The following is a 13,032-nucleotide window of genomic DNA, read 5'->3' on the forward strand; positions in this document are numbered from 1 at the left end:
TAATAAATAAATAAATTTTTTAAAAATTGGTTTTGGTAAATGTAGGCTCTGAATCTGGAGCTGAACTTTGGAGATAGTCTATACATTGAAAACTATTCTATTTATAAAGAGATAAAATAGATCACTATCCATGCAGATTTGACATCTAGGCTCAGCATGAGGTGCATTTCTTGCAGGAGTAAATCTAAGTGGATAACTTGTATTATACTTTCTTATTTTAGTTTTTATTTTCATTAAAGTTATACGCACAGAGCTTAAAGAGGCAACCACTTCCAGAAGGCTTATGATGAAAGACAGCCACCTTCCCGTCCCACCCTTCAGAAGCAGCTACTTTCCACTAGTCTGGTTGTTCCTGACACGTGCTCAGTGTCTCCAAATAACGTGCTTCTGTGGCAGTTACTTGACTTTCCAGTTTCCAGAATGTTCCATGGCTTCACAGCCGTGTGGAAGAGGAAGGTTAAGGTCTCTTTCAGCCCTGCCTACCCCGACTGCCCAGCCCTCAGTCCTCCCCAAACAAGTACACCATAAATTTGCTTAGACAGTAGTTTATGCTGTGTTTATTATGACTGTGGGACCACTGTTTAGAGCTGAGCCAATAATGGGTAATGATTCATCTTCCTTTCCTGCACAACTCTGTGTTTTCCCCATGGTTTAGAACTGTCTTTTTTGTTGTTGTTCATTTGCTGAGGTATCTATGCTCTGTTCCCAGAGATCTCCAGTCTCCTTTCCATGGGTTCCAAATCATAAGAGTTTCCATCAGTTTTGTCCTTCTGGCATCATTTCGTCTGAGTCTTCTGACCTGCTGCAAAAGTTTCATCTTGGAATCTCCTTTTACCATCATTTCGGAATCTTCCTTCACCACCATTCTGGAAATCTTCTTCACTTATTAGGATAGATTTTTATTGTTTGGTTTAATGGTTTATTGTAACATAATTCTCTGTAACAATTGTTTTACTCCCTGATTTTAGTGGAGCACATCCTCCAGTAGCTTTCTGGGCAAAGATATGTAGGAATTACATTTTTTCTGAGATAATTACACTTTTATTTTTAGTCTTCTGTCACTCTTTTTTTTTTTTTTTTTTTTTTTTGCGGTACACGGGCCTCTCACTGTTGTGGCCTCTCCCGTTGCGGAGCACAGGCTGTGGACACGCAGGCCCAGCGGCCACGGCTCACGGGCCTAGCCGCTCCGCGGCATGTGGGATCTTCCCGGACCAGGGCACGAACCCGTGTCCCCTGCATCGGCAGGCGGACTCTCAACCACTGCGCTACCAGGGAAGCCCTCTTCTGTCACTCTTAATGAACAATTTGGTTGAGTGTAGAATTCAAGGTTGAAATCATTTTCCTTTCTAATCTTGAAGGCGTTCCTCCATTGTCTTCTAGCTTCCAGTGCTTTGGTTGAGAAATAAAATGTCATTCTGGTTTTGATCCTTTGTATATATTCCTGTTTTTCTCTCTTTGGTAGTTTCTAGGACCATTTTTTGGTCCTGGTATTTTGAAAATTCACAAGGACGTGCATTGGTATGCATCATTTTGTCCTTTGTGCTGGAAAATGCACATCCTTAACTTCTGGGAATTTTTAATTATTTATTTGATTATTTCCTCTCCTCCTTTTTCTGGAACTTCTCTTCTTTAAACGCCAGGTCTCCTGTTTCTGATAAGGTGAGGGATGTGCAGTCACTGGTCTGCTTGAAGAGAGGGAGGAGGTTTGGGATTGAATTCTTAAACAGTCTCACGGTCATCCCGTTTTCAGGCCACATTTACCATCACTTCTAGAGCTTGGCCCACTGCCCGCTGAATGACCAATTGTTCTGCTTTCAACCTCCAAAATTTCGTTGCTCTGATCAGCTCTTCTATTCTCCTTTCCTCCCAGGTTTATGTCTTGTTAAAAAAAAACCAGTCCTTTTGCTGTTACCCTGTTATAGTGCAACAAGAAAGAGCAAAGGTACTGGTATGTGTTCAATCTGCCATCTTTAATTAAAAGCCCAAGTGATTTTTTAGGAAAATTCAGAATTGATAGTTGCCACATGTTTTAAGTCCGTTAGCCTAACTATAATAAATTTTAAAATATTCACCACGTTTTATGACCTGATGGAAAATGAACAGTCTAGTCCAATTTGTTCTGTTCCATAGACGGTAAGTGATGGTCACAGGTTCTGAGAGTATACGGTCCAAGGAGAGATGATAAAAGGGTAAAGTTTGTTCTAAAGTGATTCTCGTGGCACAAGTTCTTTTCTTGACAACCCTGTCATCTGTAACTTGGATCTGCAAATACACATCCATATAAGGCAAAATTAGCAACAGAAAATACCTCAGTGTCCCTACAGCAGTGGAAGAATGCGTTAATGAAAAGAAGCTGGCCTCATTATTCATTTATGGTTCTATTTAAGTCATATCTTTCATGTTATTTGAATCCAGAAAGCCCTCTCTGGTTTGACTTTGCCTGATCTTTTCTTCATAGCCGCACACAGCAGTAGGGGAGGGAAGAGGTGCCAAAGGCCGCCTTGTCCCTGGAATCCCTTTTCCTGTTGTCTTTGGTGCACTGTGTGCCTGTCATTGTCCCAGCTGAGAGGTGGCATTTGCTGTGTCCTTTTCCGCTTATGAGGCCAAGGGCAAAGGCAGCTAGAAGTGTCCTGTGGCCCTGGGGTGGCTGACACTTTTCTAGGGAGGTGGGGGGCACTGTGAGTGACAGCCCAGGAAGCAGCTCCGACAGGGCACTGGGACTCTCCCAGGCTCCTTCGGGAGCGTCTGCAAAAATGGACCTGCTCTGCAGAGCAGAGGAAAAATACCAGCTTTCACTCCAAAAGAGACTTTGAAGGACTTGCAGAGGAGAAATGACTCTTCCTCCAGAGCAGGGATCTTAACCTGGGCCCCTCCCCCTCTCTCCTCCTCCACCCCTCCCCGCGGCCCCTCCTCCCACAATGCCCAGTGGGGCCCCTCCCCTCCTTCTGCACCAGGGGCCTCCTTCTCCTGCAGGAAGTCTGCACACAGGAGGCCAAGCCTGCTTATCCTCCAGCAAGGTGTCCACTGGTCTCAGCAGAGTCACCACCTCTTTAAAGGGACAGCTCCCCACTGCTAAGATAATGTTTTCTCCAGATCAACATGCAAATCAATCTTTTAAAAATTCTGATTAAGCCAGGGGTCAAGTGCCCACAAGCCCAGGCATATAATAGAGAGGAGAGAAGAGGGCGCGGGGAGTTGCGGGGAGACTGCAAATCAGCTGTCCGCGCCTTTCTGAAGGGTGACAGCTGCCCAGCCCTGGGTAGAGTGTTGACAAGGTCACAGGGTCAGGAGCTCCTACGGTCCGCGTGGCGTTAGGGATGCTGAGGCTGGTGGGCTCCTGGGAGACATGGGACTTTGGCTCGGCTGTGCAGAACCTTCCTCAGATTGTCCGTCTACCCAGCTTTCCCTCTCCTCTGGGGGTCAGACCCCAGTCATGGCTGGGCAGCCCTCCCAGTTCCCCAGCCTACTCCTGGTCTTCTCTCCTGGGCGTCTCCCCCTAATGAAGTCCTTGCAGGTTCAACCCCATCTTGGCATCCGATTTTCAGGAGACCCAGACTGTTATGCCTAAAGACTTAAGTAAATTCCTATCAACTGGCAGATGGCCTGGGTCTCCAGGACAGAGACACAAGTGCTAGGTTGTGTGTCTGGGTCATCACTGGCCACGGCGCCAGGAGCCAGGCTGTCTCCCTCGCACAGTCGATGTCCTGTTTCTCACCTTCCTTCCCCTTTTCCTCCAGGTTGTGGCTCTGTCCTCCTGGTGCCTGCTGAGGGACTCCATTTACTACACGCTGTCCGTGGTCGCGCTCATCGTGGTAAGTGTGTGATGGGCACCTCGCCTGGATCCCTGGCCTCTTATCTCCCAGTCATCCTTCTCAGCTCGGGGGGACGTGTGGCTCCTCCAAGTGGAGCAGGTGTGTGGAGGCGGCTACTTTGATCACTCAGAACTCCAGCCTGATGGTCCGGTGCTCAGAACAGGAGCTGGCTCTGGTCCCCCAGCTCCATGAGCATCCCCTGCTGTTTTCCTATGATTCCCCCGACGCTTCGCACTCACTTTCCTCATGGGCTCCTCTGTCACTCCCTTCAGCATCCCTGGGTGTGGACCTTCCTTCTCCCCCTTACTCTATGCACTCTCCCAGGACATGCCCTGCCCGTCCCACAGTACCCGTTGCCATTACCGCCTTCACGCGGACATGCCCACACTGTGTCCCTAGCAGTGGGTAAGCAACTCTCTACTAGACATCTTCATGCCCCAGACCCAATGGGTCTCTACACTTAGGATGATTTCCCCAAGACTGGACCCTCCTCTTTTATCTCAGCCCCCGTTCCTACCCTGGCTACCCAGCCTGGGAATGATATTAAACTGACCTTCCCCCCAACTCCCAACATACGCATTTGGCGTCATTGTCCTGTGGATTTTCACTTTGTAAAAGTCTCCCCAGTGTGTCCCCCGTAGCCCGTTGTCCTTGAGGCTTTTTGCATCTCTGGCCTGAACTGATGAGGCTCATTGCAGATTAATGTAACGAGTAGCATCACAGCTGCCCACCCCCTCCCCCTCTATTCCCCCCTCCCTGGTCGGTCCTCAGAGCTGTCCAGACAGTGTCTCGACAAAGAACACCTGCAAAGGCCAGTCCTGTGTTGATATGATCAGTGGCTCCATGTTCCGTGGGGACAAACCCAAATGCCTTAGCTTGGCAAGCCGAGCCGTCTAGGAGAAGGCCAGCAAATCAGAACAACACGTGGGAATCGGGACACCTGGCTCCTAATTCGGGTCCCCTTCTCACTAGCTCTAAGGACCTTGGAGAAATCAGTGTCTCCAGGGCTTAGTTTCCTTATGCACAGAACGGAAATAGATCCTCTGAAGGACTTACTTACCTGTTTACAAAGCACTTACCTGTATATTATTTAATTAGAAATAATTAATTTAATTATAAATTAGATTTAATTATACAGCTGTATACAAATAAGTCAAAAGTGATGTTTAATACAAGACTTTCCCCAAGGAATCAGATGGGTTAGTTAAGTCAACAGCAGCTCCAAGTGAGGAGCTTGGGTTTACAACCACAGCGCCCTCATTCCAGGGGCGATTGACGATCAGGAGGGTTGAGACCAGCCCCAGGGGCAGAAGTGCTCCGATGCCCACGTTGGACTGAAAACACAGTGTGTCTGTTGAATTCCCGGTCAGCAGACTTAAGGACACCTATGAGCTCTGTATTCTTGTACCTGTGGAACGATCACCCTAAGATCTAGAAGCCTCTGTTCACCCAGCCCAGACTGCTCAAACACGCTCTGCAGGGTCTTTGTCCTGTGATGCCCGATCCCATACAGCTCACATGCACTCTGCTCTTCTGCTGTCAGGGTATTTTAGGATGATTTCTGAAAATTACATTTTTCAAGAGATGTGTTAGTGGATGGTGTCAATGAACGCAGTTCTCCATTTTACTGAATTCCAGAAGGAGGTGTCCACCCTCCTAGAGACAAGGCGATGAGCCAGAACAGTGCAGTCCAAGACCCCCTGGGAGGGACTTCCCTGGAGGTGCAGTGGTTAAGAATCCTCCTACCAATGCAGGGGACATGGGTTTGAGCCCTGGTCCAGGAAGATCCCACATGCAGTGGAGCACCTGAGCCCAAGAGCCACAACTACTGAAGCCCGTGTGCCACAACTACTGAAGTCCATGCGCCTAGAGCCCGTGCTGTGCAACAAGAGAAGCCACCGCAATGAGAAGCCCGCACACCGCAGTGAAGAGTAGCCCCCGCTCCCCGCAACTAGAGAGAAAGCCCGCACGCAGCAACGAAGGCCTGACACAGGCAAAAATAAATAAGTAAATAAATTTATACCAAAGGGGAAAAAAAAAAAAAAAAAGACCCCCTGGGAGCACGGACTCAGCAACGTCCACGCCCGTCGGCAGATTTGCCGGCATCGGTTTCACTCTGTTTTCACATAGACACCTCCTGGACCGTGTGTGAAATAACCTGTCTTCTGTCACATTTATCTGGACGTGTTCAAGATAGAACAAATGTAATTGTCGCTAATGACGTGTGAAGAAACAAAGCGGTTTTGCATCCTCAGGCTGTGGGCGACACTCACCCGAGCGGGGTCTTTGGGCAAAGCAGTCACCTGCTGAGGACGAATCAGAGCTGACTCAGCTGCTTGCAGGATGCCAGCAGCTCTGTGTTCCCTCCGATGGCAACAGAGTCAAAAGCAAGTGATTCTTTGCTGTGACCTAGAGATTGGACTGTGTATTTACCGACCTGACATCAAGGCTAGATTTTTATGATCTTGAGAAAAATTACCTTTCTCCACTGTTAGGAAGTAATGCAGAAGAGAACGTCTGGGTCCTCAGGGTTTGGTCTTGGTTCTTTCTACTTTAAGTGGTGTTCCTCCAAATTCAGCAGCACAGGAAACGCTCAGCATGCCTCCTGGAAACATGCAAACCAGAGATTTTAATTCAGTAGATCCTGGGGTTGGACCCAGGAAGCTTCACTTCAAGCAGGATCTTCCCCCTTGATTCTGATGCCAGTGGCACCCACTGCACTTGGAGAAACTCAACCTCAAATACGGCTGGACACCATTTCCTCCGATGTACATCTGCTGCAGGTGAGGATCGTCTGGAAAGGGGAAGCATCATGGTAGCTTGGTTGTCTGGATTTCTGAGGGCTGTTCGTTCTTGGGGTCATTTTCACATGAGACTTAAAACCAGCCTGAAGAGCAAAACAGCCTACTACCCGAAGAGCAGCACTTAGCAAAGGAGGTTCCTCAGTGTCCACAGATCTCTTCCATGCGCCAGCCCCAGGCTGCTGCTCCACACGCCATATCTTTTTGTCAAGGTTTCCTAGTCTCCTCTTTCTATGTTTTCCCTGATGTCATGGTAACAGCATCACTTTTCTTAGGGTTTTCCTTGTATAACACAAAGCTTCTCCATCGGACTCTGCAATGGGCACTGAAAAGTCCTGTATTTAGAACCCTCCTCCTACCCACAAATAATTACCAATAATTATCTGAATAATTTATTTTAACTATTAGGGTTTTTTTTACCCTCGCCCCCTTTTTATGGCTCTGAAATGTTCAGAAGGCAGTCCCCCGAGGTGCCACAACGAAGAGCTCATTCACCTGGAGGGCAAGTCCCGTCTAAATGGGACCAGAGGCCACTTCTAAATACATCTGCCCAGAGGGAGGAGCCCCGAGGACAGTCCCTCAGGGCTGGGGATCCAAAGAGCAGGAAAGACCACATCTCCAGGGAGGCTTAGGGCCGCTGGTCCAGGGAGTGCTGACGGGGTCGTTACTACCTGGATTCTGAAACAGCTGACATGGAAGCTGATGCAGAGGGCCAGGCCAAAAAGCAGAAACACAGCACAGGTGTTCTGAAACCAGCAGAGCTTCAAACGGTTAACTTAGAGACAAGGGACTCAGTTCACGTCAATATCTGGGATTTACCTGATCTTTGCTCTCTGCTATTTTCTAGTTTGTTTGTTGTTGCTTTTTTTTAAAGAGAGAGCGAAAAAATAAATAGATAAATAGAGAGCGGAAGAAATTAAGAACATGCTCTCCTCTAAAGCAGTTCTAATTGCAAAAGCGTACAGCGCCTGTCTCTCAGCGCCCTTCCCCCGCCCCATCAGGCATCCCCCTTTAGCCCAGGTGACATTCTCTACAGTGAAGCATCAGGCCCTGGAGAAGCTTGGCATGGCCCAGGAAGCTCGCCCCATGACTTGGGTCTCTTTCTGCAAGAGAAGTGTCGCTGTTTAGGTTCTGAGAGCATCCTGGGTCCTTCGGAGCATGTCCTGTGTGCATCTACACGGTGGGTAGTCTGCAGACCCTCATGGACGTTCTTGCTGCCCTCTCTCACACCAAGGACCCACCCCCATCTGACTGTGGCAGCTCCGGCCTCCCCATCTTCTTTCTCCAAATTCCAGCAGACCCGACAGACAGTCTCTTTTATTGAAATGTTACTGTAATTTACATAATCATGTAATTTACATAAATGCAAATGATTCATTACATCGTCAATCTAACAGCTGCCCTAAAAGGAATACTTTATTTTTACCCTTCATCTCTGCTTCAAGATGGGGAATTATGAGCACCAAGAGAAGGGAAACTTCCAGGGGGTATGGAGAGGCCTCTGAGACAGGTTCCAGATAACAGACAGGCTCACAAATACAGCTTGGGGGAGGAGGGGCTACCCACCTGGAGAAGGGCCAGGTGGGCCATGGGCAGTTGGAGGGCCCCTCAGGGCAACCTGAGCACCGGCACAGCAGCAAGGTTCATCCGAGGTGACACTGCCCTCTCACTCAGTGCAGCCCCCCACTCTGATAAAGAGAGACAACTCAGCTGACCCATCTGCCAGAGAGAGCCTAGGCAGCACTGTCCAATATGATAGCCACCGAGCACATGAGCCTTTGAGCTCTTTTTTTTTAATTTTTATTTTATATTGGAGTATAGGTGATTTACAATGTTGTGTTAGTTTCAAGTGTACAGCAAAGTGATTCAGTTATACATATACATGTATCTATTCTTTTTCAAATTCTTTTCCTATTTAGCCATTGTACTCGTGAAATGCAACCATTGCAACCAAGGAACTGAACCTTATTTCATTAATTTCAATGTGTGAGGCCACATGTGGCTAGTGCCTGTCATCTTGGATAGCACAGTTGTAGAGAGCAAATCCTTCCATAGAAAGTATACCTACATTCTCACGGGCACTTTCAACAGGCATAGACTCCATACTTCCTACGGGACTGAGTACAGTGTTGGGTCTGTCGATGGAGATTTCCTAGTTCAGTACTCACCACTGCGCAAGCAGCTGTGATAGGAGTCCCATTTTACAGATGGCAACACCAAGGCTCCAGAAATCCAGGGATTTGCTCAAGGTGAGTGAGCTGCAACCTCTCAGGCCAACCAGAGCAGGAGGATAAGATGTACAGCTGCATCAGCCCAGCAAAGAATTCAGGTTTTCCCTCCAATAAAACCTGCCTCGTACAGTCTGGCTTTACCCCACCTACCACGAAGTCCACCTTCACAGGGGCGCCCGAAGGAAGCGCTTACTTTACATTTGGAGACTGAACGTCTGCCTCCCTCTCCTGGAAGTCTTTCATTAAGACAACTTATCTTAAATCTTATTTCACCCTTTCTGTGAGAGGAAAGTGTCTGACATGTACCCTGCTGACTGTCCTCTGGTGCCCGCTGGCCTCCACGGCTCGTTCCCCTCGGGCCCTTCCTCCCTCTCCAGTTTGGAGACCCTGAGGCCCTTCTGCTGATGATTGCATCTCAGGGCCCCAGCAAAGCGGGAATGACTCTGGCAGCCTGAAGATTCTCACAGAGAAGGATGTGAGAGAACATTCAAGTTCCTCAAACAAACCAGGGCGTCCCCTGTTCCCTAATCCCTGCCACAGTGAGGAGACAGGGCTGCTCTAAGTGGTGCTGGGGTCAGGGAGGGAGCCGGGGCATCCGAGCATTTGCTCCTGGAGCCGGCAATCGGCTTGGCTGGTCGGGATTCCAGGAGACTTGCTCTTTCCCAAGGACAGCAACCTGGACATTTTAGTTCCTCGCCTGTGTTTTTGCGCTGCTGAGCGAACGTAACCTTTTGCTTTAACAACCGTCATCTCCTGTGTCCTAAATTGGCCCTCTCATCACTGTTTCTTCTGCTGTGGCCTGCCCTGCAGGTTGATATGGGATGTCCAGCTCCGCTCAAGCCCTGCCTTTAGTTCCTACCCTCCTGCATCCCCAGCACCATCAGGTCGGCCAGCTGGAGATGCTCATGTCAGAATTACTATTTACCCTTCAATTGGAAACCATATCTGTGCCTCACAGCTGTTTTCCAATGTATTCCATCTGATTCCTCCCCTCAGAGGGAATCGCCATGGGCTCCGCTAAGCCACCCGCACCCCTGTCCCTGAAGCCGGAGGAAGGCAGGACTCCGAGTAGGCACATCTCCTGAGGGCATCTATGCCGTGCGGGGGAGCAGTTTCCCTTCCCAGCAACGCGGGGAATATGTTCAAGGTTTCAGTCTCTTGAAAGAGAATGATGGTGTTGATTTTCTCCTTTTACCTTCACTGCTTAAAATTCTGATGGTGCCAGAGATTACTGTACAAGCTACGAGATCTCAGCTCCAGCACAGCAGCCGCCCAGCGCCATGGTTACCGCTTACAACCAGCCAGCCCAGGGCCGCTGTGCGCTGCGGGGCCAGCCTGGCCTCTCCTCTCCTGCCCACTCGCCTGCGACTACCGGCTGTCTGTTCCTTGCTGTTCCGCCTTGAGTTCCCTGGGTTGCTCGGTCATCCAGGGATTCACCTGCCTGATGGAAGCCTGTCTCTCTCGGAAGAATTCTAGAGCAGACACCAGCACTGAAAAGCTGGTTTCCATGGTACCCAAACGTTTCGAGGAGGCCTGGAGGAAAAGAGGGTTTTTTCAGATTCACTCCTGTGAGTTCCCATTTAGCTCGTCTGCAGAACACGTGGAAAGCTTAGCGTGAAGCCGGGGGTTGCTCTGGAGGAACCAGATGTGGGTCAGAGAGCAGGTCCCTGACCAGCCATGCAGCAAATCTGCGGCCCAGAGATCAGCGCGCCCACGCGGGCCCTGGCTGGGGGTGGCGCAATAGCAGCCTCGCCCCAAACACAGCCAGCAGAGCACAGAGAGCTGCTTTCCCAAGGCTCCTCTGCAAAATCCCACTTGGGAAAAGGGTGGGGCAGCTCCGACCGCTGCGCTCAGGTCTGGGGACTGCGTGTGGGTGTAACTGAGGGACCCACCTGGCCCCATCTCAGAGCACGGGGCAGGAGCTGCCTCCAGAACGTCACCCCGCCCCGTGATGGCAGTGGGCTGGCCGCAGGCGGCTGCAGGAAGCCGTCTGTCCAGGGGCCCTTGCCCACCTCCCAGGAGATTTCATGGAGCCGCCAAGGGGACTTGGTCCAACTTGATCTCAACATCTCTGCCCGGGGCCGGGCCGCTGGGATGCGGGGCCTGGACGTGAGCGCCACCTAGTGGGGACCGGCTGGAACTGGGGGCGCAGTTTCTTGTTTCAGGTGGGGCAAGGCGTGTGATTTCAGGTTCTCTTCTACCCTAGTCACCCAGCCAGCAGGGGTGGGGAAGTTGTTTTGTCTTCTTTTACTCACCGAGTGAGCATGAAAATACAGAGGGATGTGCAACACTCGTCTTAGGAGAGTCAAATGAAATAAAATCTGTAAGGAATAAGAAATCCGCTCTAACCATCAGCCACACCAAGTGAGATTCACCATCTTTTGTCGTCGTACGTTTTCAGACAGGCTGGTTCCATGCTCTGTCGGCATGGTCCAGAGATGTGGTCTACCCAGGGGAACAGTCTGTGAACAGTGCGGATTTCCTTCTGGGTGGGTGACAGTCAGCCGGCCGGCCCCCTCCAGGCACCACCAGGCTCTGCAGGCAGGTCTCTTTCATCACCACACACAAGTTTCTTTCCATTCAGGTTTTCTCAAAGGCCTGATTTATAGTCCCTTTTATCAATGTTACTGTTCTTTTTTGGAGGCTCTCGTGTTTCCACCCAATCCTCTTGAAGCAGCGGGGTCAAACCCAGACCGTGTTCACTCGTGGGCCACAGGGTAGCTGAGGCCTCAGGGCTCCAGGTGGTCAGGGACCAGCATCGCTGCCTCTGTCGTTTGGAAGTTTCTGGTTCCCTCCCCCCACCACGTTTGCATCCAGGCGTGCCTCACTATTTCTCTGGTATTGTGTTCCCTGTAAATTCTGTTCTCACTTTGGAATCCTTTATACAATTAAGTCCATTCTGATTTTTTTTCACCTTTCAGTTAGGTGGCACAAAATAAGGCTTCCTTAGAGCTGCTTGCATATTGCGGAGTGTTGGCTGCCCTCCCCAGAGAGGACCATTAAATTGGTGATCTAATCAACTCTTTACTAGTATCTTGTGCTCTCTTAAGTGGCTCTGAATTGATTGTTCCAGCCTGCTGCCCAAGACTGATATTGAATTAACTTCAATTAATAGAAAACATTTTCCAACTTAAATCACTGCTTCTGTTCCATGATTTCTTGGGTTTTTTGAAAGCTAGCAATTATGTAACAGCGGTTGGGAATGAATTCCATACCATTCAGCCTGGATTGTGGGGCGGTTCCCTTTACTTCTTTATTTCTTTTCCCACTCTGGTCTGACATTTTCATCCAAATGCTGCCCTGTTGGATCCGATAATGACAGACGACAAAGCGGCAAAAACTGATGAAGCCAGTGTGTTTGTCAGTGTCTTGTTGGGAAGAGTGAGTTACAAAGAAGAGGGCGGCCCCCTTTCTCCTCATCCTCCTCTATGCTCCTTTGGGGCGACTGGAGGGAGGTCCTCTTGCACGCCTTTTCAGCTGCACCTGCTGGTCTTTGAGGTTTTCTCTGTGTCTCTCACAACTGGTGGTCGTTGTCATCGCCGGGGACTGAAGCGATGTCCCGTTGTTAGCCGAGTTTACCACCTGGGTGCAGTAATCACCCTCTACACCCAGATGCTTCTGCCTGAGAGTCTCCAGAGGGCCCCTGAATGAAAGTTGCTCAGAGATGGTCTCGCTCAAATCAGTCATGTCCTGTGAGTGTGGGAAGAAACAGCTTCCTACTTGAATGAAATAGAAGGGCATTCATTTGGTTTCAGCCCCATACCATCTGGGCAAATAAGGGTGTCATGGAAAGAACACGAAGTTAAGAGCCAGGGCTGGGTTCTAGGACCAACTCTGCAGCTATTTGGGCAACCCCAGGGAAATTACTCACGTTCTCTGCAGCTCCGTTTCCCGTATAAATCAAAGGGCTAGGATTATACCACTTTTTCCCCCCAAAATGAGAAGTGATCTTAGATACTATGTGGAGTAGGACTTAAATAAACTCAGTCCTGTCGTGTGTTTTCTTCGGCTCCTAACTGATCAGGGAGGTCTCTGTTTGGCCCTTTGCACTGCTTCTGACCCTCGTGAATCTCCATAGAAGCTCAGGTGCTTTCATAAAAGCTCCAAGGTGCTGTACGATGCGCAGAGACATACAGACAGCTTCCAGGGGACCCGTAAGTGACTAATGTTTGCAAGCACCCACCAAGC

The 13,032-nt window shown here is 49.6% G+C and overlaps 1 protein-coding gene across 1 annotated transcript in view; it reads left to right on the forward strand.

Annotated features, from left to right (window-relative positions):
- SLC24A3 (solute carrier family 24 member 3) overlaps nucleotides 1–13,032 on the forward strand; it is a gene marked incomplete at its 5' end in the record, with an annotated part of 470,984 nt that overhangs the window by 408,775 nt on the left and 49,177 nt on the right. Inside the window, one exon of the mRNA XM_082644790.1 lies at nucleotides 3,738–3,812. Coding sequence (XP_082500916.1) covers nucleotides 3,738–3,812 — 75 coding nt within the window. The remainder of the gene's footprint in view (nucleotides 1–3,737; nucleotides 3,813–13,032) is intronic.

Source organism: Mesoplodon mirus, assembly GCF_964341445.2.
Source record: "Mesoplodon mirus genome assembly, chromosome: 15".
NCBI lineage: Eukaryota > Metazoa > Chordata > Mammalia > Artiodactyla > Ziphiidae > Mesoplodon > Mesoplodon mirus.